Source organism: Cygnus olor, chromosome 4 (assembly GCF_009769625.2).
Source record: "Cygnus olor isolate bCygOlo1 chromosome 4, bCygOlo1.pri.v2, whole genome shotgun sequence".
Lineage (NCBI taxonomy): Eukaryota > Metazoa > Chordata > Aves > Anseriformes > Anatidae > Cygnus > Cygnus olor.
Window position 1 is genome coordinate 76,053,903 of NC_049172.1, and position 24,400 is coordinate 76,078,302.

The following is a 24,400-nucleotide window of genomic DNA, read 5'->3' on the forward strand; positions in this document are numbered from 1 at the left end:
CAGAAGACTGGCAGATGAGAGGTAACTTGATTCTTTTGACTGTTTATTTATTTATTTATTTATTTATTTATTTGAATCCTTTTTGACTGAACAGAGCTAGTCACCCGGTGTTTGTTATAGGCAGGAAGAATGTACTTGGGTACCTGCCTGGCTCACCTAACATCGTGATGTGAGAGAGGCTGATTCCCTATTTGAGTTGTACGGTCAAAAAGGCTGGGCAGAGCTTCATGTGAAGCTCAAGAGCAGAACATTCAGCTTCATCTTCTTTGTTTTAAGAGCTCATCCAGAGGGTTTGGTTGCTGGAGCCCCTTAGAGGTGGAATCTCTACCCATATAACGGGCTCTGCGTCCACAGACTGGGTAAGGCATGTGGGTAGACGAGATGTCTGAATGGGCTGCTGGGCTTCACAATCACCATTAAAGTCATAATCACCTTAGGAGCCTTTAAAATAAGACTTTGGACAGAGTTTTAATGTATTAGCTTCCTGAACAGCCCACCAGCCCCCCTCAAATATCAGCTTCGAGATGGAGAAGACGAGTTGTTTTGACAGAGCCGCTTCGCTAATCTCCTGACTGATCCGCTTTTGTGGTGCGGCGCGTTTGACAGTGTTCAAACTCCTTTTTTTTCCCTCATTCAGAAACTCATGGTTCTCAGGAAGGATGGCAGGCAGTAGCTGAAAGCATAACAACAGCTCAGCACAATCTCTATTGCTCGCTGAAATGGTTTTACTGCCTGAGAAATGGAAAATGTAGAAGCCTAAAGCTATGTAACGCCAAGTGTCTCCTCAACGCTTATCTTCTTGACAGGGCTCTTGTAGGACTAGGCTTTCTCTTCGGCACTTCCAGAGCAGGTTTTTCAAAATGAGCTGAAGTGGAACATTTATGGACCATCTGAAGGAAAAAAAAAATCTCCGAAGAGCCATAATCTTGCTTTGCTCCACTTCCCCGTGGCCATCTCTAAACCAGATTCCAGAAGAAACGTGGCTTGGCTCCAGCTCTCCATGAAATGATTCAAAGGCACCACCACTCCCAGCTCGGCTGCTTTCAGGTCAGATCCCAGGGTCCCAGAGCACCCAAGCAGGGTGCCCAGCCCCACATCCCGGCGGCTGCTGAAGCTCTCCAGGGAGGAGCCCCCCAACCTCTTTGGGCAGCCTAAAATCCCGCAGCTCTTGCACTCACTCTTGAACTGGAGTGATTTCACCGCTCAGGAGCGTGACCATTAACTCAAGGTGGTAAAAACCTATTTCTTGGGCATCATTAGCAAAAATGAAGAATCGATCTCTTAACTGTCGATAGCTGCCAGACTGCTGATAGCTTTTTATTGAGGGAAAACAGAGCTTTTCTTCCATATTAGAAAAATGTTTTTTAAAAGATGACTTTTGCCGTGGCTGCTATCTCAGTTAGGCCCTCAGCAGAACGGAGGATGAATAGCTGCCTGATGATTATTTATGCAGTGCTGTATACTTGGGCAAGAAGACACGCTGCAAACTCCTCCTCCTCAGCTCTGCTTATTTACCCAACTTTTTCTCTGAACGTTTGACAGCCGGACTTGGTTTGGCTTAGCTGGGTAGCTGGGTTCTAACTTCTGCTTATTAAAATCCCATCAACCAAAACCATTCTGTGTAGTGGCAATACCCCACGCTGTAATTAAGCCTCCTCCCTGACAGGCTCTTATGACTTCATGCTTTTTCTCTTAAAAACATATATATTTTTGGTAATGCCACCATTTGGAGTGTATTTCTGTTCTTTTGGTCGTTTGGGTTAGATATTTCATCCAGATGGTGAGAACTGTAAAACATGCAGGGAGAACAAATTCCCTGAAGGCTTTGGGGAGGTTTGGTCTTCTGCTGGGGGGTTTGGGAGTGCTGCGTGTCTCTGTGTTGGATGTTTGGATCCCATGGCTTCACAAGTGTTTGATGGAAGAAGCAGCTGTTGCTCGTACCGGAATGAGAACCTTCCAGTACAAAGATTCTTCTGCCTAGAAATAAAAAATCCTGCTTGGAAAACTTCGGGAGTACTCGTGGGTTTAGTAAACTTCTGGTTTTTGGTTCTGTTTGGCAACCGTGTGTATCGATGCCCTTTGTTCAGCTCTTTCTGCAGGGGTCAGGTGCACTGGAAGGGCTGGCACGGCCCTGCTGCTGTCCCCTGCTATCCCACTTCTCCTCCTTCGGATGGGACCAGCTGAGAAGTTGTAGGATCCACAAAGAGGGCAAGAAGGGAGGTTTGTGGGCTTTGTGTTAAGGGAAGAAACCAGTTCAGTTGTCCCATCTTTCCCAGCCCCGTAGGTACCGTTGTGTCAGTGCTCTCCTGTTGGGATTTCTTCATCTCCCTGGTACGTTCTCCAGCACTTGGTGCTCCTCGTTAGGTGAGCTCGCATTACACTTGAGTGACCTTTTCAGCTTGCGTTCCTTACAGACCGGGGGGAGCAGGATGTGTTAAAAGGCCGCTGCTGCAAGCCGGTTTTAGTGCCGGTTTCCACCGGCAGCTGACGGGGCTGGCAGGATCCGGCCCTTCGCACGGAGCTCCGGTGGCTGGTGCGATCTGCGAGTGGGTAGGTGAAAATGACACACACAAGTGCACCGGGAGCCAATTTGCAGCAGAAGGTATAGACTGTAACATATCCAATTCTAAACAGGGCAGGCAATTCCCCCAACTGCCTCCTGGAGGGAATCTCCGCTGGAGTAAAAAGGTTTCATTTGAGGGAGTGCTCTCTCCTATAAAAACAGTGGCTGTCAAATATCAGCCTGATAAACACGGGTGAAGAGCCACCGGGCTTAAAAGGGGGCGTCTTCTCCAGCTCAGGAGCATCGGTACTGAGGTTTATCCTCAAAACCAAAAGGCTGTACCAACTGCGGGCATAATGATGTGGCTTTTGTCCTTTATCCTCAGGCTTCTTTCACTAATTTGTAGGATTGCATCTGTGTCCTCTGTGTGTGTGAGTCCCTTTCCCAACCTGTCCAACAGACCAGCACAGATTGGAAGAACAGATTGATGCTGGCATGTCAGCAGTGGTAAAAGTTAAGAGAAGCAGCACTCTCGGCGGCTATCAGATAAAGAGGGATTTAAATCATGCCTGGTTTATGACACAGCTGCTTTTCACTGTGTGGTGATCGCGCTTGGTGCTGCGGGAGGGAGCACAGTAAAGCCCTGGGAATGGTTGGCAAACATGGGATGTGGGCAAAGGTGTTCTGGCACAGCAGTGCACCAGCTGAAGGTCTGCATCAGTGCTGGGGAGATTTTCTTACGAACTTCTGCTCGTTTCTTCTAGCTTTCTCCCCAGAACGCCCTATACTTTCGTTTTCATTGCTAAAATTCCCTGCAATAGTGTAATGCTTGAGCTACACAGCTAGCAAGCCCAGCAAAACGTGTCCTTTCCGTTGTGCACTGAGCCCGGAGGTCTCTTTCTGCCTTTGAGATTGGTGTTAGAAATAGCTGCCGAGCTGTTTCTGTGTCTGTGCTGCTGCTGGTCAGTATTTGGTGTGATACCAGGCTGGGTCCAGCTAGGATCAGAGCCCTGATTTGCCCCATTTGTAGTCACATACTGCTCTGTCCTAAAAACCTGTGTTAACCAGGAACTGGAATACAGTCTAAGAGATACGGCGACGAAGATTTGCTGCCCTCCTCCACCTCCCCTGTGTCCCTTTGGTCCTGGTCTCCGGCTGCGCCCCAGCTTTTCCCCTTGGTCCTGCCAGCAGAGAGAGGCAAAGAGCCACAGAATAGCGCCGTGCCAGCAGGAGCCTCGGAGGGTGCTTGGTGTGCACGGAACGAGGGCTCACAAGTGCGAGCGGTGCTTTTTTCGTGCAAGATCTTAATTTGTTTCATGTCAGCACAGCACCGATAAGAGGTTTAAAAACTTGTGCAATTAACTAATGCAGCCCTTGTGCTGCTGCTCGCCTCGTGGAGATGACTTTTTCTTTCATTGCCCCCCCAGTAGAGGCAGCACCTATTGAATTTCTTGTTCTCTGAACTTTATCCGCAAACTGGTACAAATTTGTTCTGTGCCCAGAATATTGCAAGGGAAAGTGCGATGCCATGGCAGCGTGAGCTGATCTAAGGCAGCACTGCCATGTCTCTGCCTCCTCTCCTCCTGGCCATGTGTTCCCACCTCCTTGCTCGCTTGCACTGGCACAGCTGGTTCAGAGAGCTGATCTTAATAAAAACTAAAGCTCCCTTCCCCCCCTCCCAAAATGCTTCATTTGTCGAGTTGAGCAGCTCCCTATATTTTCTGTCTGCTCTGCATGAACCTCACTCAGTGGCTGTGTGCCTGAAACAGGGAGGCACGGGGGGGCTGCGGTGCCACTGCCACGCATCAGCTCCAGCTGCTGGGGGTCAGGCAAGTCTGTGATGGAGGTAGGACATGTATCTGGGTTTCTTAAGACCAGAATTAAACATCCTGATCGTTTGCTGCAAATCCGTGGAGCTCTGAGACACCAGGTATTTAGATTTTGATCCATCCACACCTTCCTCTTTGTCTGCCATCAGATCACAGGCTGGTTCAGGTGGGAAGGGACCTCAGGACATAGGTCCCTAGATTTGCTGCAGGAAACCTCCTCGTTCATTTGACTGTTTATTTATACATATACGTTAAGATGCATAAAAATCTATTTGTTAGAAATCAAGATAACAGCGAGACGGCAATATTACATGATTTTTTACCCTTTGCAACTCTGGTCTGAAAGCTTCAGCATAAGGGGGGTGTTCGGAGGGGGGGAAAAACCAACAACAAACCACCCCAAACTGAATGATCTGTAGTGAGAGGAAAGATGCAGCTTTTTGAAATGGTCCCTTGGAGACAGACACTCGCTATTCTCCAGCCAGCCCCTTCCTGCGAGCGTTGGCGGAGCATGAACTGTGGTGTGTCAGTTGTGACTTCTCACTCCTCAGCCTTTCCAAATGCAGCTTTGGCAACTTGCTGTTTTGAAACTGTTTCATTTCTTCCCCATTAGTATCAGTGAAGTGAAAAGAGACTCACCAGCTTAATGGGCATATATTTATTACTGTGTTCTTCCTTCAATCATGTTAGCAGCGGGAAGAGCTGCTCACGCTGTCCCAGACACAGCAGAGAACAATGAATCTATCAGAGACTAAACAGCATCCCTTTTGCAGAATAATAGCTTTTCTTGACAGTGTTGATGAAGAGCGAAAGAGGTCCATTTGCAGTAAACTGTACTTTTTTTCCTCTGGTCTCTTGCAAGATACAATAAAGCGCAGATATATCGCTTGTCCTGCTGCTTCCTTGTCTCTGCGAGCGAGCAGCCTGCTCGGTGCTCCAAGGACAGAGCTTGGACCTTCTCTCTTCTGCAGCCTAAATGTTCTCTGTGGCCTGGTTTATGCTGGCTCAAACATTTAGGGCATCATTTCCAGACTATCCGAGGGCAGCAGGCACCTGGGGAGCTCGGGCAGAAGTGCTGGAGGTTAATGCCCATTAAATAAACTGTTGTAAATTCTACCCCTGATGTTCTTACTCAGTTACAAACTGGCTTTGCTTCATCTCATCATTTGAGGATTAGGAGAGTTTATCTCAATTCACATCTAGATTACAAATCAGATTAGATTTGCAAGCTCCATATGGCTAAACTAAGCTGAAACAAATCTGATATCGAGCAACCTAGCTGCATTAGCAAGCCTGCTTTTCAAAGCTGTGCTTTAAACCATGTAATGGCATCCAAGTCCTTCCCCAACCCCAGTGTAAGCAATGCTTTTCTGTGAGTGCTGCTTCTTCTGTTTAAATCTTTCCAGTAGAATGCTGTAAGGATTAATTAGTTAATGTTTATCGAGTGCTGCAAAGCTGCAAAGTGTTATTTAAGTGCTATCTTTTTTTTATCGGTTAGGACTTGATTCTGTTTCCACCTACACTGGGTTTGTATCTGTATAAATCTGTGTATTTCATGGGAATTGCTCGCGGTTTCCAATCCGGTTCCCAACACCTGCGGTGCAGGCAGGTGTCTCAGCCTCAACTCCTGCATTTTCTCAAAGGTTTTGTGGTTCTGCAGATGGGCAGCAGCTCCTGGCGTTGGGACGTAACGGTGCTTAGGGTGGGGAAGGAGATTTCCATTGGCATCCAAGAAGGGTGGTAGCTTCTGGTGCCTCTTTTGCTGATTTATTTCAATGCCAGGTGCGGGACATGTGTAGATACATGTTGTGATTTACACCATGCATGTGTTATTTGAGCTTTGTCCCCTTAGAGCTAAAACCTTTCTAAGGTAAATACCACCAGGAGCGGGGCTGAGGATGGTCCTTTGGTAAGAGTTCCTCCTGAGGAGCAAGGGCAGGCAGTGCGTTATGTTATTCTGTTTTTCATGTTTATTACTAAAGCCAGACATCAGATTTCCATAAATATTAGCGGGTAGGGTTAAGCACATCACCAGGTTTGCAGACATTTCAGCCACGTCAAATGCAGAGCCAAAAGGTCTGGGATTCCACCGCTGTAAATCCGTACATTTACAGCCCCAGCTGAATGCTTGGGCTGGAGATGGTGCTGTGCGTTTGTCTCTGTGTAAAATATCACTTTTCAAGAAGTGGGAATGTGGGTTTTAGGACTGGAGCTGGAGAGAAGTGGGAGAAAGCCATGCAAAGCATGCGTGATTGCTCTCATGGGAAAGGGAGTAGGGGAGCGGAGCAGAGCAGCACACGTTTTAGCAGGAGGTGCTGCACCAAACTGTCTTGGGTTTGGCGCTGGTGTTTGGGTGTAGTGAAATACTGAAAATAGGTGTTTCCTTTCCTCTTAACAGCAGAGAGGTTCTGGGGATGCATTCTGGAGCAGACTGACCACCATAAATGCTTTTAATAATTAGGAAGGCAGTAGAGAAAAATGTGGTGCTGGCAGCGAGGATGATGTGTTGGAGAGTGCGGTGCAGCGGGCACTTGGGAGGTCCCCGTCTGTAACAAAAAAAAAGTTAAGAAAGCAAAAAAAAACTGTCAGAAGCATAGTGAAATACAAGCAAAATAATGTCAATGAGAACACTTCTTGTTTAGAATGGGCCTCCTGTTTAAGCAAATGGGGCTTCAGTGGTGGGGCCGTGGATGGCCGTTTCTCTCCAGCTGCACATGCTACAGATGTGACTTTCTTCCCAAAAGCACTGCAAGAAGCAGTGGAAATGGAAGCAGCAGAAGCAAATGGAAATGTCCCACAGCACCGCTGGCCAAAAGGCTTGTGCGACTTTACCAGTGTGTTTAACCTTGCAGGGAAGGTTAAGATGAGCGAACCCTGCTGACTTCGTAGTGGAGCTGCTGGTGAGCGGTCCTGGTTCAGGCTGCTGGCCCTGCTGAAAGACTGGATCTGCTTGGTTACATCTGTGGGAGATCTGTTTGGAAAAGCTGTAGCGATTAATTCTGGGATTCCTAAATGTGCTAACCCAATATCTCCAACTTTCGTCAGGCTCCCGTTGGAATCCAAAAGGTGCCGTATCTTCGCAAGCTGTGCTGATGTTGGTACGAGCTGCAGGTACTTGGTGCTTCGGGGTGTTTTACATTTTGGGTTCTGAGCCAGAACTCATCGTGTAGGGTCCATCCTAAAGTCGGCGGAAGGAAGGAAGCCCTGCTGGAGTGCACTTGTGCAGCCAGGGCTGCTCCTCTGCTGGGGGTGAGAGGAGCTGCCCGATTTCTGCCTGCTGACACAAAGGGCATCCAGAGGATGTGCTGCAGAAAATACTTAGGATGTTGTAGATGTCTGTTAGAGGGGATGAGTCTCACCCCTGGCGTCTTATTCTGACCATATATGACTACCAGTTAAGGGATGTAGAATGAAGTAAAATTTATTCAGTCACTACTACCAGTAACACGATGCCCAACCCATGTCTTTGGACTGAAGTATTCCTTAGTGAACTCTGCATGTACAGTAAGTTAGGCCTCTTGAACAATATTTTCTTTTTATTCCCCCTGGTTTCATGTCATTTAAACAATTGGGATCGGTGAAAATCACCTCTGGTTTTGGAGGCTGTCCCTCACATCAAAGCAGCTTGCTCTTGTTCTTCAGCTTTGCTGCATCACACGTTCCGGTCCCGACACCCAATATTTGGAATTCAGTGTGGGATAGATAATCCGAGCTTCGCTTTAATAAAACCTGCAGCTCCAAGAGTGTGAAACTCCTGGCACTTTGTGACGGGGTGCCAACTCCAGCCTGTTACCTCGTTAAAATGAGACCTTGTGGGTGCAGGCAGGGCCTGGCGGAGGGGTGCGAGCCTCCCTGCCGGAGCAAAACGGGACCAGCGGATTTGAGAGGGAGCTTTGCCTCTGACCGAGGGACAAAACAACCCTTTTCAGAGGAATTCTTCTACTTTGTCTTTACTAGGGAAATTCTGCAAGCTGCTGTGAGTGATGGTGCGGAGTGTAACGCAGGTAGGCCGCTTTGTTTTGCAGCACTTAGGCCGCTGTGTTTTCCCTTGCACTTAGGCCCGTCGAACGTGGGACTCCTCGTTAACTCTTTGAAAACAGCTGTGCCCTGTCATTAAAGTGTGATTAATCGGTAAGGGATTTTTTTTCTACATAGGGTTACTGCTGACATGGCATATCCAGAGCGTTTGCTGTAGGATTTCAGATCACTGGATGCCTACTGCCGCGCTGTGCAGCTGAAGGAGGGGAGCGTTGGAGCAGCTTCTGCGCGTTCCTGACACAAATCTCACAAGTCTGCCGTGTCTCACGGACTGCAGGGAGGCCTTTCTGGCAGCACGGCGGTGGTGTGAACCTGTCGGAGCTCTCCTGACCTCAGCCTGCGGGGTCCGAGCTCGCGGAGGAGCAGTTGGGCAGGGTCCAGCCTCGGGCGGAGGTGGCCGCTCCTTTTAGCGGTGCTGGAGCCTGCTGCAGTCGAGGGTGAACAGTTTGCAAACACAGTTTTCCAACCTGAGTGAAACTTGCACTAGAGAGAGGGGAAAAAAAATCCCGTCTTTGAGTCCAGGACCGTGAAATTTCCCTGGTTTTGATAAGAAGATAGTTAATTTCTTAATAGCTGGTACCCTGTGTGCTGTTTTTGTAGTGGCAGGTGTTAGCTAATAGATTTGGGCTGGGTATAGTCTTTAAATAAATACTTTTTTGAAAGCTATGTCTAAGCTGCGATTTTGCTGCTAAGTAAGGAATGCTAATGAACGTCCTGTCAACCAAAGACCACATCTATTCCCCAAGAGTTGTTCCTCTCTTTATTTCCTTACCGCAGCTTTGGATCTCTTTAGGTCATGGCAGTCTTTGATACCCTTCCTTCAACCCCATAAGCACAAAACATTTCTGTGTAACTGAGCTCAGTTCCTGAGTTCATGCCTTTTAAAGCTGTAGGCGGTGAACAAAGTGGTGTGAATCCCTTCCTTGAAAAACGATAGAAAAATCAGAACCCTGCGAAGGATGGATGGAAACCTCGTCCGTGAGTTCAGCATCCTAAAATGCTGGTGCTGGGAGCATTTTTGTGAAGGGTCCTGGAGTTCTTCACGGCCATAAAGGATGTCTCTGTGAAGCAGAGGCTGATTTGTCCTGCTGGTAGCTTCCGCTGGTCACAGGCTGGAGCAACTGTCCTTTGCTGCCTGCTCCAACTCTCCTGCACCCTCGTCCTTGGGGTTTTTGGTGTAAATCCATGTGTGAGCAGGTTTGTTTCTTGCTTCTGAATTAGAAAGATGGCAAAATCCCTGTGTAGCTTTGAGTCAGTAATATAGAGTAAGAAGTAAAGGAGGAACATCTGCTAGAGGAGACCCACCCTGTGCAGGCTATATTTAGAGATGATGGACCCGATTCTGACATAAATTGAGCAGAAATCTGGAGCTGTTCCACGTGCTCCGGTGAAGATGCTGTGGATTCATGCTGGTGTAAATGAGATCAAAATCTGGCTGCTTCTCGAAGATGGCCGGAGAGAGCGTGAATGAAATCCCCAGCAAAACCAGAGCCTTGCTCTCAGAAACGAGCTCCCCAGCTGGCAAGACTCCTCGGAGTACTGGAGCTATTGAAAGATGCTGCAGGCAGAAAATGAATTAGAGGATAAAGAAGTGAAAATGAGCTGGCAGAATCTTTAGGTGACTCATCAGGTGCATCTTGTAAAGTCTCTTTCTGAGAAGTAATGAAATCACATGTTCTAACAATATTTGCACTGCAGCAGGAAAATGCATAAATATTGGGATCAATTAATGAAATTAGATAACTTGACCAAAAAAGCCATAGCGCTGGCTCAGAAACCATGCCTCTTCCTTTTTGCTGGTCTTGGTGCTTGCAGTCAGAGAAGAAAATCTCGTGGCTTGGTTTCACAGCTCAGATGCACGAGACCTGAGCAGCCACAGGATGGCTGGGACACCCTGAGCAGGCACCTGCAGCGTGCTCGTCCCTTCAAAACCCTCAAGCTGGTGGGTGGCACGTGGGGAAAAGCCTTGGTCGATGCCTTGGCACGCGGCCTCCCACCCTTTGGATTTTGGGGTTAATGAGGGCAGATCCAGCTGTGTGCCTGCCAAGCACAAAGATTGCCTTGTTGTGTCTTCATCTGTAAAATGGGGAATAGCAATTTTCCTCAGAAAGGGACGTTTTCCCCAGGGAAGAGCCCTGGGGATGTGTGCATCAGCCCGTGACATTTAGATGCTCCAGTAACTCATCGCACACGGTGGCGTTCAGCACGGAGTTCCAGCTCTGGAGCGAGAGCTGGATTTGGAGTGAAATCCTGGGGCTGCTGGTGTCAGTGGGTCAACTCGTGCTATGTAAAGCCGAATAATTACCTTACTCCAGCAGCATTTCCATGGCTTCTTATTTGGGGAAGGAGCGAGTCAATGCTTAGGTAAAGAGGAATGGCAGAGCTGTGCTTAATTTATGCCGTAACAATAACAAAATCCAAGTGCGACTGCCTGGACTGCAGAATGAGCCCGCGGCGCTTGGGTAGGTAAGCTGGTGGGTAGTCAGACAAACACGAGCTCTCAGAGCGAAAAGAGCTATCACTATCTTTGGATTTATCAACAGCAAGAGCAGAAATCATCAGGTTAGCCTACCCTTGGTTTGGCACCCGTACAACTGTTGTTGGAATAATTTGTCTGCTTTCTGGCGTCCTCGATTCAAGAGGATGTTGACAAATTGGAAAGATGTAAAAGAGCCACGAGGGTGGTTAAGAGATTGGCAAATGTGCCTTGCCAAGGAAACAGCCAGTCTCCTGGCTCTGCTGTTTTATTTTTTTCTTTAAGCGAAGGTTACAGGGGGGATTTAGCAGCTCTGAGTACCTGAGTGAAGAACAAAAATAGACGGCTCTGAAGGCTGTCAGACAGAGGTGCAGCACAGGCTGGTGGCTGGGAGACAAAGCCAGACCTTAGCTGAAAAGGTAGAACAGTTTTTAATAGCAAAGGCAATTTAACTGTTGGGAGTCACATTTTATTTGTCCATCTCTAGAAATGTATACATCGAAATGGGGATTTTTTTTTTCCAGATTATCATTTGCATTTAAGCCGTGCAGAGTATGCCAGGTGTCTTGGTAGTGGTCCCCTACTCATCAGCTGGATCTGCATCTCCTGTACAGCTTCTGTTGTTTCTCCTGTATTTCTTCTGTTATTTCTCGTAGATCTCTGCTGTCTGAGCCAGATTTGGGGTGTTTTGTTGCTGCTAACTTGCAATCAGTAAATAACAGTAGGCACCCGGGAGAGTTTTAAATGAGATTTTTTTCCCCTTTACGAGTATTTTTCTGCAAAAGCGTTTCCCTTGTAAAAAAACGAAAACTCGTGGTGGCTTGCTCTGAGTCCAGGGTTTATGTGAAGAGATGCTTGATTTTATTTCCCTGCATTGCTTGCTCCACCTTTGTTCCCCGGCAAGCTCTGGTTTCCGCAGGAAGCTCCTTCAGGGGAAGGCTGGGCTAAATTTACCTTGGGATCTACGCACAGCAGAGTTTCAAAGATAATTCCTGATCTGTAAAGCCTGGGGTTGTTCTTTCTCATCATTCAGTATACGAAAGAATAACTTCTCTGCCTGGTGTCTTGCCGGCCACATGAATTGGAAGGAGCTGGGTCTGTGTAAAAGCTTTAAACACGAGCATGAGGTCCGGGAGGATGCAGAAAATGAACGCAGCAGCTACACGAGGAATATTTGGGGGTTGGCGTGAACCTCAGGACGGGGAAAGCTCTCGCTGCTGCTTTTCTCAATGTCACTTTCTCTTTTGTTTTTCTAGCTGTGGGCCGCCCAAAAAATAAAGCAGGTAATACGCTTTTTTGTGTTTCCTTCCCGTTGCTGTTTTTTCCCTTTTTGCTGAGTGATGCTGTCCCCTCTCCGTCAGTGACTCTGCCAGTTGCTGTTTTGCCTTGCCACAGACATGTAAATGCAGCGAGCACTGTTTGCCACCCAAGAGTCTGATTTATTTATTTTTTTTTGCTTTGTATTTATATATTTTGATGTCTTCATTTTCTCCTTCCTGTCTTGTCAAGAGATTTCTTGTCTCCAAGCCTTTCAAAAATAGTTTGGCAGCTCTTCGGTGAGGCTCGTGGCTGTGCGGCGCCTCCCTCCGCTGCGCTCCCGGATCACGGAGGGACGGAGGCTGTCGTCCCCTGCCTCTTAACGCAGCCTCCTTGTAAAAATTGTTTTTTTTTTTTTTTTTTAAAAAAAAAAAGCACGTGGGCCAGGTGAGTTTTGTTGTTGCTCATCGGCAGACCAGAATTAGGGTTTCCGTGGAGGCTGGGCTGCCCACGGCACACGAGGATTTCATTTGGGTGACCCTCACGGTGCCAGCCACGCCGGCAGGCTTTGCTCCAAGCTCAGACACATTCTGAAGCAACACTTCTGTATTTCAAACCAAATTATTTCCGTATCGATTTGTAGTTTATGCTAAATTACTTAAGGAGACGGGAAGGCAGCAGCAGGAGGAGGCCTCGGGACAGCGGGTGCCTCTGGCAGAGCCATGGGCACGGTGAGGCCGGCGGCGTCCTCGGCAGCTCACCTGTGGTTTCTGTGCCTTCACCGTGGCTGTTTGCTGACTGTTTTGCAGGCCATCATCCACCCCGACACAAACGAGACCATCTTCATGCCTTTCAGAATGTCAGGTAGAGTATAGCCCAACCAGGCACTCATTAATTTCACTGGGACTTGGTACAAAATGCTATCGTTTTTCCCTCTGGTTTTGCAGTGCATCTTGTATGTATTTAGGCTAGGACCAGAAAATAACTCAAATGCCTAAATCCCTTAGAAATCAAGGTGAGTTAGGATCCTAAATACCTACGTGAGACCTAGTGCTCAGAGTTTTCCTCTCCTTACCAGGTTGATGTCCTTTCTGGCATCCATCGCTGTAGCGGTCATTTTAGCTTTGTAGTAAACGCTGAAGCTTGCTGCCCAGCGAGTAGCGTGGTGTTTTACCCTCCAGGATCGAGCAGGATGAGCCCTGTTTCTCCATGTGCACACCAGAACAGAGCACTTCAGTTGGAAGGGACCCACAAATACCTTTGAGACCAACTGCCTGACCACTGCAGGGCTGCTCAAAAGTTAAAGCATATTTATGGGGGCAGCATCCAAATGCCTCAAACACCAACAGACACTGGCCACAACCACCCCTCTAGGAAGCCTGTGCCCGTGTCTGACCACCCTCATGGTTAAGACATTTTTCCTAATACCCAGTCTGATCTTCCCCTGGTGCAGCTTCTTTTTTTAAAAATAAACACTACAAAATAAACGTACGTAATAGCTGTAGCAGCGGGAAGCCCGGGAAGGATCAGCTGTGTTTGTTCCTGGCTTAGCTGGCTGCTTAATCATTAAATCCTCACCTCCTCCTTCCCGTTTTGGGGTGTCCCTCTGCTGCGCACAGACCCGCAGCTACCTCTGCTGTGCGCTGGGTCACTGCTCGCCGGAGGGTGCGAGTGCACCTTGGTCCTTTCTGGTCCTTTCCCAAAGGGACGGACAGCATCCTCCTTAATAGCACCTGCTCCATATTTCCATGGGGACAAATATCGGGGCCGATGGGTTTTGTTCTCCTGTTCTTTGAGGAAGGTTGAGATGGAGGTGACGTGCAGGGAAGGAAAGCCAGGACCTCTGCTGCCTTGTTCTGTACTTTTGGAAAAATCTTTCATCCTCTCGGGTCATTGCCCTTCCTGACTTAAGTTGGACCTGTGAGGGTTAATTCAGTAATGTTGGTGAAATCCTGAGACCTTCTGGTGGAAGTCATTGAGATGAATTATAATTAGCACAAAAATTGGCAGTCCTAACAGGGGAAAAACATGAAACATTTGATTTTTGTGGTGCTCAACAAGATTTGGGGTAAAGCCTTCTCCATAATAGAGAGCTTTAACTTATACCTATGATTAAAATTGCCCAGATCTCCTCCACTCCTGAGCTTGTAAATGTGCTTTCTTCAGGGTGCTTATACCCTGTTCCTTTTTCAAGTGACCCAGAAATAAATGAGCTCCCCTGCTGGGAAGTTGTTATTGAAGAGATAGGAGGGGGAGGACCCACCACGGTCCTGCTCCTTAACGTACATTGTCCCCTCTGAAGTGCTCACACTACGTACTGGCACACGCTGGGTTCACTGGAGTAAGTTTTAGGGTCTAGATGAGGCTTTATAAGTTTCAGGGAAACTCGTAGACCCCGACCCGAGAAAAAAAGAGGATGGGAAGGAGATTTAGAAAGCACCTGGAGTCTGCTCTTGTTGATGCTCGCTGCTGACATCTCCGTGCCTGTGGTGGCGCGGGCTGGTAGACGCGAGAGCAGGCTGCCGTGCCAGGTGTGACTTGTACCCTAAAACGGTAGCGCTGTTAGATTTCTTAGGTGTGATGTTTTTCCAGCCCCAAACGACCTATTAAAATGCATGCCTCTCTCTCTTTTTTTTTTTTTTAATAGGTTACATTCCCTTCGGAACGCCCATTGTAAGTACTTCAGCATCCCTCCCCGCTTTGTTTGCGAGTAACAGGAAATGCATTTTTTAGCACCCGCACACAATTCTCCGAACTCCGCCGTGCTGCCTCGCCGCAGATTCACGCGGGGTTCACACCTTTCCCCTCGCACGCTCGCGGGGGCTTGGTGGTGCAAAACGTGCCCTGTGGCCGCAGCGCGGAGTGCTCCAGGCTCCTTGTCTACCTCCCACCGCTCCCGCTGGTCTCCGCAACGTCTCCAGCTCCGTGTTTCCCTTTTGGAAAGGGAAGACCAGGATGAGCTCATTGCCTGCAACTTCTGCAACTCGTGGATTCATCTTTGGAGGCGTTGTGGGTTTTTCTTGTTTTTCCCCATTATTATTTGCATGGTTTGCAAGTCGCTTCCCGGCCGTGAGAAACGCGGGGAGCTGCAGTGCGGTGAGGCCAGCACTGTGTCTCCTCATCTCGATTAGTTGAAGCTGCGAGTGCTTTACGTGGGGTTACTGCTGAGGGCGTTTGTGGTTGGTACTTGTTATTGTGAAATTTGCAAGCGTTTGGGTGCTCTTGACAGCCAGAACGGAGATAATCCCGTGCTCCTCCTGTTGAAACCTAGCTCATCTTCAGAGCCGTAGCTATTAATTAACCTCCTTTTGTGAAATGGCCAGCTGGGGCGCAGAGTTTTGCCCCAAACCACCCAAGCTGGTGCCAGAAAGCTGAATAAATGAAGCCTGCTCTGGGCAGCCTCCAGCTTTTCTCCCAGCCTACGAGGTCAAGTGCATTAAAACAGTCGAAGGAGCAAAATCTGCTAAATTTCGTCTCCCTAAACCTAGGGGACGGTGGCACGAAGCTCGCTGAAAGGTAGCGATCCCTTCCCGACCTGTGGTAGCAGGGTGGCTGGAAGCTGGAGGCAGAGCCCAGCCCTGCTGGTACTATTTGTTGTCGTGTGTAACGTCGCGGCGGTAACTTTGTAGGGGGCATTTTAAAAGAAAAGGTTAAACAAAAACGAGTTAACGATCAAATTGACAATGAAATCGGCCCAAATCCAGAGCTGTCAGAGGAGCCGAGAGCTGTCAGATGAGCCCAATTTCGCTAGCTGTAAAGGATAAACTGGAACCTCTTGTCATTTAAAAAAAAAAAAAAAAAGGAAAAAAAGAAAACCAAACGTTTCAAATGTTAAAATTAAAATGTAACATTTATGCCAATCGATCTGTGAAATTTAGTGACAAAATTGGCAGCCTGCTCTAGCATAAAAACAGTTTGAGTCTTGCATTTAGCATAGGGGGATGGGATTTCCTCAAGAGAGGCTCGGTGTGCCTGCGGCGAGCTCTCGCGTGGGATCTGCGCCGGTGAAGCCGTGGCGGCGTGCCGCTGCTCCAGGGCTGCCTGTCCCAGTGTGTTGGGGTCACCTAACCACCCCAAACCAGAACGGGATCAGTTTATGCATTACCAGGTTTGCTGCCCACCAGTCGATACGCAGCGCTGCCTCTATCCGTGGGGTTTTGTCCCCCCCACCCTATAGCTAATGCAAAATAATTCAGTACGGTTCAGCTCATTGTGGAAGAGATTAAGGTCTGGCCAAGAATAATCGCTTCTCTTTCTCTTCTGGCTTAAGCAGCCTCTCCCCTGACACCACCAAATCCTGTGGCTGTGTGTTCTCTGCCTGTATCGGTCCCCTGGGCAGAGTGACCCGGCTCAGAGAGCTGCCATCGTTGGCTTTTTTGTGGTCTCCATCCCTTCGTGGCCGTCTTCGTGGCTCAGCCCCCGAAGGGCTGCGGGGGCACGGTGGGACTGGAGTGAGCAGCAGGATGGGGTACGTGTAAGGACCACTTTGTCTCTGCCTACCTGGATTTCAGCCCACGAGGCACAAAACCAAGCTGCTTGCGTTATTTGCCTTTGCTACAGGGGTGCGACGTGCCAGCGGTCACGGCAGGGCAGCTGCTGGGCATCCTTTTACTCTCCCTGTGTTTCCCCCCACCTTGGTTGGGGTTCCCAGCGCAGGAGGAGGCATTCACCCAAGGAAGAGGCTCTTCTGCACTTAGGAAACCCAGCTCGGGACCCTTGGGGCACATCGTTTTCCCCAGCCATTTAAAACCAGAGCAGAACACTTCATTTTTCCTCTTTTTTTTTTCCCCTTTTCGAAGTGCCAGCACAGCCGGCCCCTTGGCCAGGTTCGCGTTTTTTGGCTGCTCTCCGACAGCTCCCGGCCCAGCACCCGGCTGCAGCGCCTGCGGTTCCAAACAACCCCGGTGACAAAGGGCCCGAAGGAATTTGCAGCCCCGCTCCTTTGTCCTCTGAGAGGCAGACGGGAGGCTCGGGAGGCCTCGCTGCCACTTGGAAACGCTTGGAGAAGTCCCACCTGTCCATCGCAGGCGCCTGACAAGGAGGCAGGGCACGGGGCTTGCTTTTGGGAGCCCGTAACCAAATGTGCAAAGAGCCAGCAGACGTCCGGGAAGCGTCTGCAGCCCTGGCTTTGCAGCCACAGAGGGCCGTTCACACCTGATAGGCAATTAAATTTTGTAGTCGGTACTTTTCTGGTGTTTAGAACCTTTTTTATTTTTTTTTCCCGTATATTTTGTTTTCCTTCTTAGTTATTTTTTCCCCTGACAGTAATTAAAAGTGAAACTGTACATTTCTTGACAGACTCTTGCACATATGGAGAGTTTGCATTTAAACGTGCCTCTTTCAGTCATACAGATTTTGGGTGCTCTTTTTTATTTATTTATTTTCCCTTCCCTTCTCTTCCTCTCGCGCCGAGCTCCGGCTGACAATGCGGGAGCCGCTTGCCGCCTTCCCTCTCCTCCAAAGCCTCATTAGCCTGATGACTTTTGGGGTGAGCGTCGGTCCCGGGGACGAGGAGGTTCAGCGCCTGTTGAATTCGCTCGGCTCTGACCGGCGGCTCCGTAATTAAGGACAAGATCCCCAGATTGAACGGGAGCAGCAAATTAGTGGGAACTCGCACGGCTTGGCCTTCAGCCAGCGCACCAAGTAGCTGCAACTTCCAGAAAGGCTGGAGGAGGAAAAGCTGGAGGAGGAGGAGAAAGGAAAGAAGGCATAAATGAAATCAGGCCTCCCAACCCTGGTACCCTTTGGTTTGTTGTTGTTTCTCTTCCATGTCCTCGAGCGTAGAAGTTGCCTCCTCTTCAACTGCTGCTGCTGCAGATGTGCAGAGGCAGCTTGAGCTCGTCCCGCCGTGCGGCAGGCTCCCCGTGCCGTGACAGGGAAGTTTTCTGTCTTCTGGGCTTCTGTCGGAGCAAACCTAAAGAAAATGGTGCCGAAGATGGTCTGCGAGTGAGTGACCTCGGAGCCTTCTTGCCCAGGTGCGCGGATGCCTTAGAGACGTTTCAGTTCACATCAGTACCCGAGCAGCCTGAAAATCAACGTGTTTGGAGTTGAAAGGAGTCATTCGGTCTTCAGACCCTTCACAAAGCTGCAAGTGTGATTGTGTGCCATGAAGACTGTCTTCAGAAGCTATCGGGCATTTCAGGCTCAGGAAGGGAGAAAATGGAGGTGATAGGAAGTACCGCTTCTTGGCTGTTTGTTACCCAAGAACTCACCTTCTTGTCCCTCTTGGTTGGGTTCCTTGCTGGGAGTCCCCCAGCTTTCAATTTCCTCTTCCTCTTCTTCTTCTTTCCTCTCTTTCAGCGTCTTACACTTGAAGAGGAAAGGTTGCCACCAAACGAGGTAGGAAGGAGTCTGGCAGAGACTATTTTATATCACGGTATTTTGAGACATCTCCGGGATGCTCTCAGGACCATATGGGCAGCACACACACGTCTGCACTCAGATGCTGCTCAGGGTGACTTTGCAAAGCCTGCGGCACCTCGCATCCGCGTGGCAGCGGCGGTACACAGAGTCACAGGATCATCTAGGTTGGAAGAGACCTTGCCAGATGTGCGGGGCCAGGCTGCCTCGAGCCGTCGTCAGCCGCAGCTCAGAACCCAGGCAGGAGTTTTCGCAGCTCCCGAGTATGCCACATCAACAGTTCCCTTCTCTTCAAACAGAATTCAGGGCTCCCAAACAGGAGCACATGTGCTTCCAGGTGGCACTCCTGTCTTCAGATGTTCAAATCTCATTTCTTCCCTGTGCTTGAAACAGAGAATGTGCCAAAGGAAAATAGAAAAAAAAAAAACTTCACTGCCAATAGGAGCAATTTTGAACTCTTGTATTCCTGCAACTTTTGGGTTATACTCCAGAAATACTTGGATAAAATCAATCGTTTACTTTTAATGAACTAATCTTCAGACAGTTTGTGCTGACAGACTCTTAGAGGTGTGTTGCAAGCAATAATTAAAGCTGTGGAGCTCTTAGGGGCAGCTGTGTTACCCACTTTCCCCATTGAAAAATTGAAAGACAATGGGCTGAAGGGAAGTTCAGGGGGGAAACGATAGGGCTGTGTCCTAAATCTATTCCCTTTCAGCCTTTATCGCTTCTTACTGGAATGGGCACTTTTAGAAGAACTGGAGGGATGGGTCTGTTCCCTCACCCAGTTGCTCTTGGTTTGTACTCTGGCCACTCACCATGAAATAAATTCATAAATGAAGACAACTTCTTAAAGTCAATAAAAATACACTTCCTGCTTTCGCGCCTACCAGAGCACCAACAAACCCAAACCAACCGTATATTTGTTAACATGAAAATCTCTTCTCTTGCAGGTTGTTGGTCTTCTCTTGCCCAACCAGACGCTGGCATCCACTGTTTTTTGGCAGGTAACGCTCATCTGTTTCCGTGCACTGAATGGGTGGAGAATGTAAGGAAAAGGAAAGCAGCCTCTGACTTTGTTAAGAGGAAGGTGATGTGGCTGGGTATGATCACGGAAGGGTTTGGCAGGTCTGGAGTGGGCTGTAAGCAAAGTGTTGGGTCTGCTTTCTCGTGCCCAGCAATTTATGCCATCATAAGGGAGATGTAACTAAGAGTAAGGGGAGGGAGTGTGCACATGAATGAGTTATAACCACAGTAAACACCCCAATTAAGTAATATTTCAGGACTAACTGAAAAAAAAAAGTTATTTTCATTTTTAGTTGCAAATTGGTTTTTATGATCTAGTGTAACTGACAGTAGAGAATTACACAGCTAAGAAGTGTCAAAGCAGAATTAGATCTGCCTAGGATGTCAGAAAGTCTGCACAACTGAGAATATATAGGTACATCCCAGTAACTTATGATTTGGTGTATTTAGCTCTAAGTTCGTATTTCTGGAAGGCAATTTCCCTCCCCTGGCTTTGGGCTTTGAAGATGGAAAGAGTTGACTTAGGGTAGATCAGCTATCTGGAGATAGCTACTGCAAGGTGTCTTGTAAGTGGCTCAAGTTTGGAGCTCCTGCTCCCCCATCTCTGTGCAGCTGGTCCAAATGTGGTCAGGGGAAGCCTTCAGCTTTAAAAGGAGGAGAGATCCTTTTAAAACTAGATAGATTATTTCCAACACAAAATCGAAACAAGCCCACTTGAGAGGGAGGTCACAGCAGGCCAGCCGGTGAGTGTAGTGTGCTTGAGGCACTGGGTTTATGGATGGGTCTCAACTCTTCCAGCTCGTAGCCTGCTGGACCCAGTATCAAACCAGTTAGCCCCAAATTGGAGTGATATTTTGGAGGTCCTTCCTTGAATTTCCTATTCTTTCTTGCTTCAGTAATATCACAAGCGTCAAACTCCTGAGCCAGAGAGTATCCATGCTTCCCCTCCACTATTTTCTGCAAGGGTTTCATGTCAAAGTCATTCCCCGCATAGCCCCACAGTGACACTGCACAAGGTTTTAGGTGAAGATTATGCCTGTTAGCTTTTAAATTGCTCCATACCACGATCTTGAGATTTGTTTTTAGATCTAGTTGTTTACTTTTGTGAACCAGAGCTTGTGCACATGCTTCTGTATGGGAGCAGAGCTGGTGAAAACTGCGTGTGTTGGTTTTTCTATCTTGCTTTGGAGGGCGTCAGATCAGAATTGGTGCGTGCACAAGCGTTTGAAAAGATATTGCAAGTCACAGGCAGGCCCAAACGAAGATGTCGCTCCTGTGTTCGTAGATCTTATTTTTGTGAAGTTATATTTATCTCTTTCTCTTTTTGTTTCCTCTTCAGTGGTTGAATCAGAGCCACAATGCATGCGTCAACTATGCAAACCGCAACGCGACAAAGGTGAGGAGACCCAACATATGCAGCGCGTGCTGCACGTTAGCTCTGTTTTGACACGGAGACATAAGTCTTGTCTCTTTGCTGTTAATAGAAACTGCGGAGTAGGCACTGTGACGAATTTATAGATTGCCCATTCTCCTGAATACACTTCCATTTTAAACGTCAGCTGTAAATGGCAGCAGGATCTCAAAAGCACACGAGGCTCATGAGCGATGCTCAATGCCTTCGTGCTGAACCAGTATATAGTCTAACTGGTATGAAATGGTTTAATTTGATACGTAAATGAACACGAAGATGATGTCTGTTTGGGTGTTTGGATAGCAGAAGGGGCCATGATCACACTTCCGTGTCGTAAGGACTTCCTACATGTTCCTAGCAGTGCTGCCATGAACGGTGCCGTGGACGTGGTGGTGGCCTTCCTGCTTTCTTCCCATTACTTAAGTGTCGATCATCTCTTATTGGGATGTGGGACATCAAGACAGAGAGATAAAATGGAAAGAATCCAACTCATTGAGATAACATTTTGAGGACAAATATTTTATGTGGAGAGTTTGGGGTTCACCGCTAGTGATTAGAATGCCAATTTATTATTCTTTTTTTTTTTTACCATTTGTTATATTTCATTCACTTACTTTCTTTTAGCTGCTATTATAATAATTTTCTGATGCCAATTAATTTTCCGTTCCCTTTAACCTTGCTCATGAGGTCAGAATGTTCCTTGGTTTTGCCGCTGCTAGATGACAGACCATGTGTCACCGAACAATATGACAAAACTAAACCTGTCTCTGGTTTAAAACAAATACAAAAAAGAAAAAAAAAAAAGGAGCTTGGTTGTATTTTAATAACCAGAAGTTTGTTTATTGAAAATATGTTTTGTTTTTCTTTCCAAAGCCTTCTCCGACGTCCAAGTTCATCCAGGGCTACTTGGGAGCTGTCATAAGTGCTGTCTCAATAGCAGTGGGTAACGCTTTATATCTGTATCTTTCCCTACTCATAACTGCTCCCTTACAGTAGTACTGCAGTGCCTGTGAGATGTTTCTTTGAATTGCCAAGCATGTTTATATTTTAATTGACATAATTCAGTCCAAATAACAAGAAAATATTTTAACCATAAGATGTCTCTGTCCATGCATGCCCAAACTTTTCAGCAGAAGGAGACTTCTACCAGTGATTGCTTCCAGCATGTCCTGCACTGTGCTCCGCTTGCGCCTCAGCACTGTGGCTTTACTGCTGGGCGACTCAAATTATCCATGTGTGCATTAGGTTCTGGTGAATTAGCCTAGCCCAAGTTAAAATGCCAGCCCCTGAGTGACCCTGAGGCTGCAGAGTGACAGTGTGAGAGCTGATGTGCTGAGCTTTTGGAGGTGGTCCCCTGGTGGCTCCGCACCTCAATCTAAAGGAGAGGCAGTGCTCCAAGTGACGTCTTTTACCTGCGGGCAGCGTTCAAGCTGGAGCCTGGTGTTCAAGTCACAGTTAATCTGCAATAGAGGCAATTTTAAATGATTACATTGCTAAAATCTTGGTCTGGTGGCGTAATCGTCAGAATTGCGGTGTGATGCTCCAGGAGCACAAGTTCACATCTTTGGCAGCTAATTCCCAAGGAGGCAGGTGCATTTTTCAGGAGCAACTTAAACAAGTTCTTTCCTTTGGTGGCTTTCCAGATAAGCCTCTGAAATGTATGGTTGTGTTTCCTGCTGGAACATTAAAGATCCCACGGGAAGCTTTTTCTTCCCCCTCTTCTCCAGGCGTTCTTTCCCAAACAGACTGAGCCATGGGAAGAGTCAGCGCTCAGCCTGCTCCCCACCCTGTTTGTAGCCACATTCCCTAATTCACCCTGAGGAAGAGGCCGCATGGGCTTGTTTAGATTTCTTTACAGGGTGCAGTTCATAAAGTCATAGAGCCATAGAGTGGCTTGGGTTGAAAGGGACCTCAGAGCCCCCCAGCCCCATGCCATGGGCAGGGCCCCCTGCCCCCAGCCCCGTCCAGCCTGGCCTTGGGCACTGCCAGGGTTGGGGAGTAAAGAATTTCTTCCTTACATCCATTATAAAACTATTCTCTTTTATTTTAAAACTGTCACCCCTTTCTCTTCTCTAGAGCAGGCTGGGGATCGATAGCAGAATTACGGAGGCAGGAGCTTTACCAGATACTCTTCTTCCCAATAGCTTTCCATATTTCTGGCTTGGCTTGCTCACTGGCTGCCGCTCTGCTCCTCTACTAGAATTAACCCAGCCCCGTGTGCGTTGACCAGCCTTGTGTTGATGTGAGCTCCCACACTTCATAACCCCGTGTAGATGCGTGCACACCAGCCCCGTGCTTTTGCAGCTGAAATACCAGGACATCCAGGTCCCCACTGCACCACCCTCAGCGCTTCAGTTAGCAGCAGTTCTCTGTGAGCTGTTCCCTGGCGTAGCACAGGAGAGCGTCACTATCCCTTCTGGTCCTTACTTCAGAATTTTTTCCACCTTGTGAATTGAGTAAAGCAAAGCGCTCCAGCTTGCCGTGCTCCTGCTGCTCACCACCTGCCTACCAGCCACCGGCAAGCACAGCTGCAGCAGAGGGATGATAACAGATAATTTCCCCTTGCTGGCATTAATGCTCCTCTCCGTTTTGGCAACAGGAGCAGATAGAGGGCAGGAGACAATGGAGAAGTGATGTTGGCAGTTTTGTCACCCCGAGGAGCTGACAGGCTTTGGTAAGGAATCCACTGTCCCGTGGTGGGACAGCTGATGGAGGTTTCTGATATCTCTGGTCCCTCCTGTGCTGCCTGCAGAGGAGCTGAAGCAGAAAGATAGGTTCACGTTGCAAAGGGGCTTTTGTGGGACCACCAGTGGTGGTGGGAGAAACACCCGTTCCCTGAAGCAGTGTGAAAACCAAGACTTGGGGATAAAAGAAGTCGTTGCAAGCCAGCAGCGACCTGCTGTAACTGCAGGGTGGCCGTCACCACCGGTGACACGCGTGTGGGTGGCTCGTCAGTCTGCTGATGGTAGGTACCACGCCACGATGGGCACGCCGAGCTGGAGTGCCACGGGGATGCCCTGTGCGTGCAGAGCGTTGTGCACGGTGGCATAGCAGTTGTTTGGAGCTCTGAGGGGCAGAAGTATTGTCGTAGGGGGCAGCAGCCCTCCCGACACCTGCTGATGTGGCCGGGGGGGCAGCAGGGGACAGCAGGTTTTATGGATGCTTCCTGATGTTTGGAGGAGGTCTGCTTCTGTCGGATTAAGCTCTGGCACTTCAGGTGTGCTCGCTATGGACACTTGCAAAGCCAAGGTGAAGCCTGCCCACCCCGCTGTCCCCGTGCAGAGGAGCTGTTAGGGACACGACCGACGCACGAGCTGCTGCAGAGGAGCCCTGCTGATCCCTACTGCATACTCAAATCCCCACACAGCAGCCTAGAGAAAATCCTGCAGGCAGGGAGTGATTTTTATGTTGTAAATATCTAGATTAATAACCAGCGTCTCCTGAAGCAGTTTTCTTTCTTTTTTTTTTTTTTTAATGATGATGACAAATAATTTAGCGGTAGC

General features: G+C 48.4%; 1 protein-coding gene across 2 annotated transcripts in view; it reads left to right on the top strand.

Moving 5' to 3' along the window:
• SFXN5 (sideroflexin 5) overlaps positions 1 to 24,400 on the top strand; it is a 92,160-nt gene that overhangs the window by 24,397 nt on the left and 43,363 nt on the right. The window contains exons 4-9 of one of the 2 annotated variants that reach the window (XM_040555316.1): positions 12,103 to 12,129; positions 12,913 to 12,967; positions 14,751 to 14,776; positions 19,414 to 19,467; positions 20,826 to 20,882; positions 21,771 to 21,836. In XM_040555316.1, coding sequence (XP_040411250.1) covers positions 12,103 to 12,129; positions 12,913 to 12,967; positions 14,751 to 14,776; positions 19,414 to 19,467; positions 20,826 to 20,882; positions 21,771 to 21,836 — 285 coding nt within the window. The remainder of the gene's footprint in view (positions 1 to 12,102; positions 12,130 to 12,912; positions 12,968 to 14,750; positions 14,777 to 19,413; positions 19,468 to 20,825; positions 20,883 to 21,770; positions 21,837 to 24,400) is intronic. The other variant, XM_040555314.1, reaches the window with a different exon arrangement.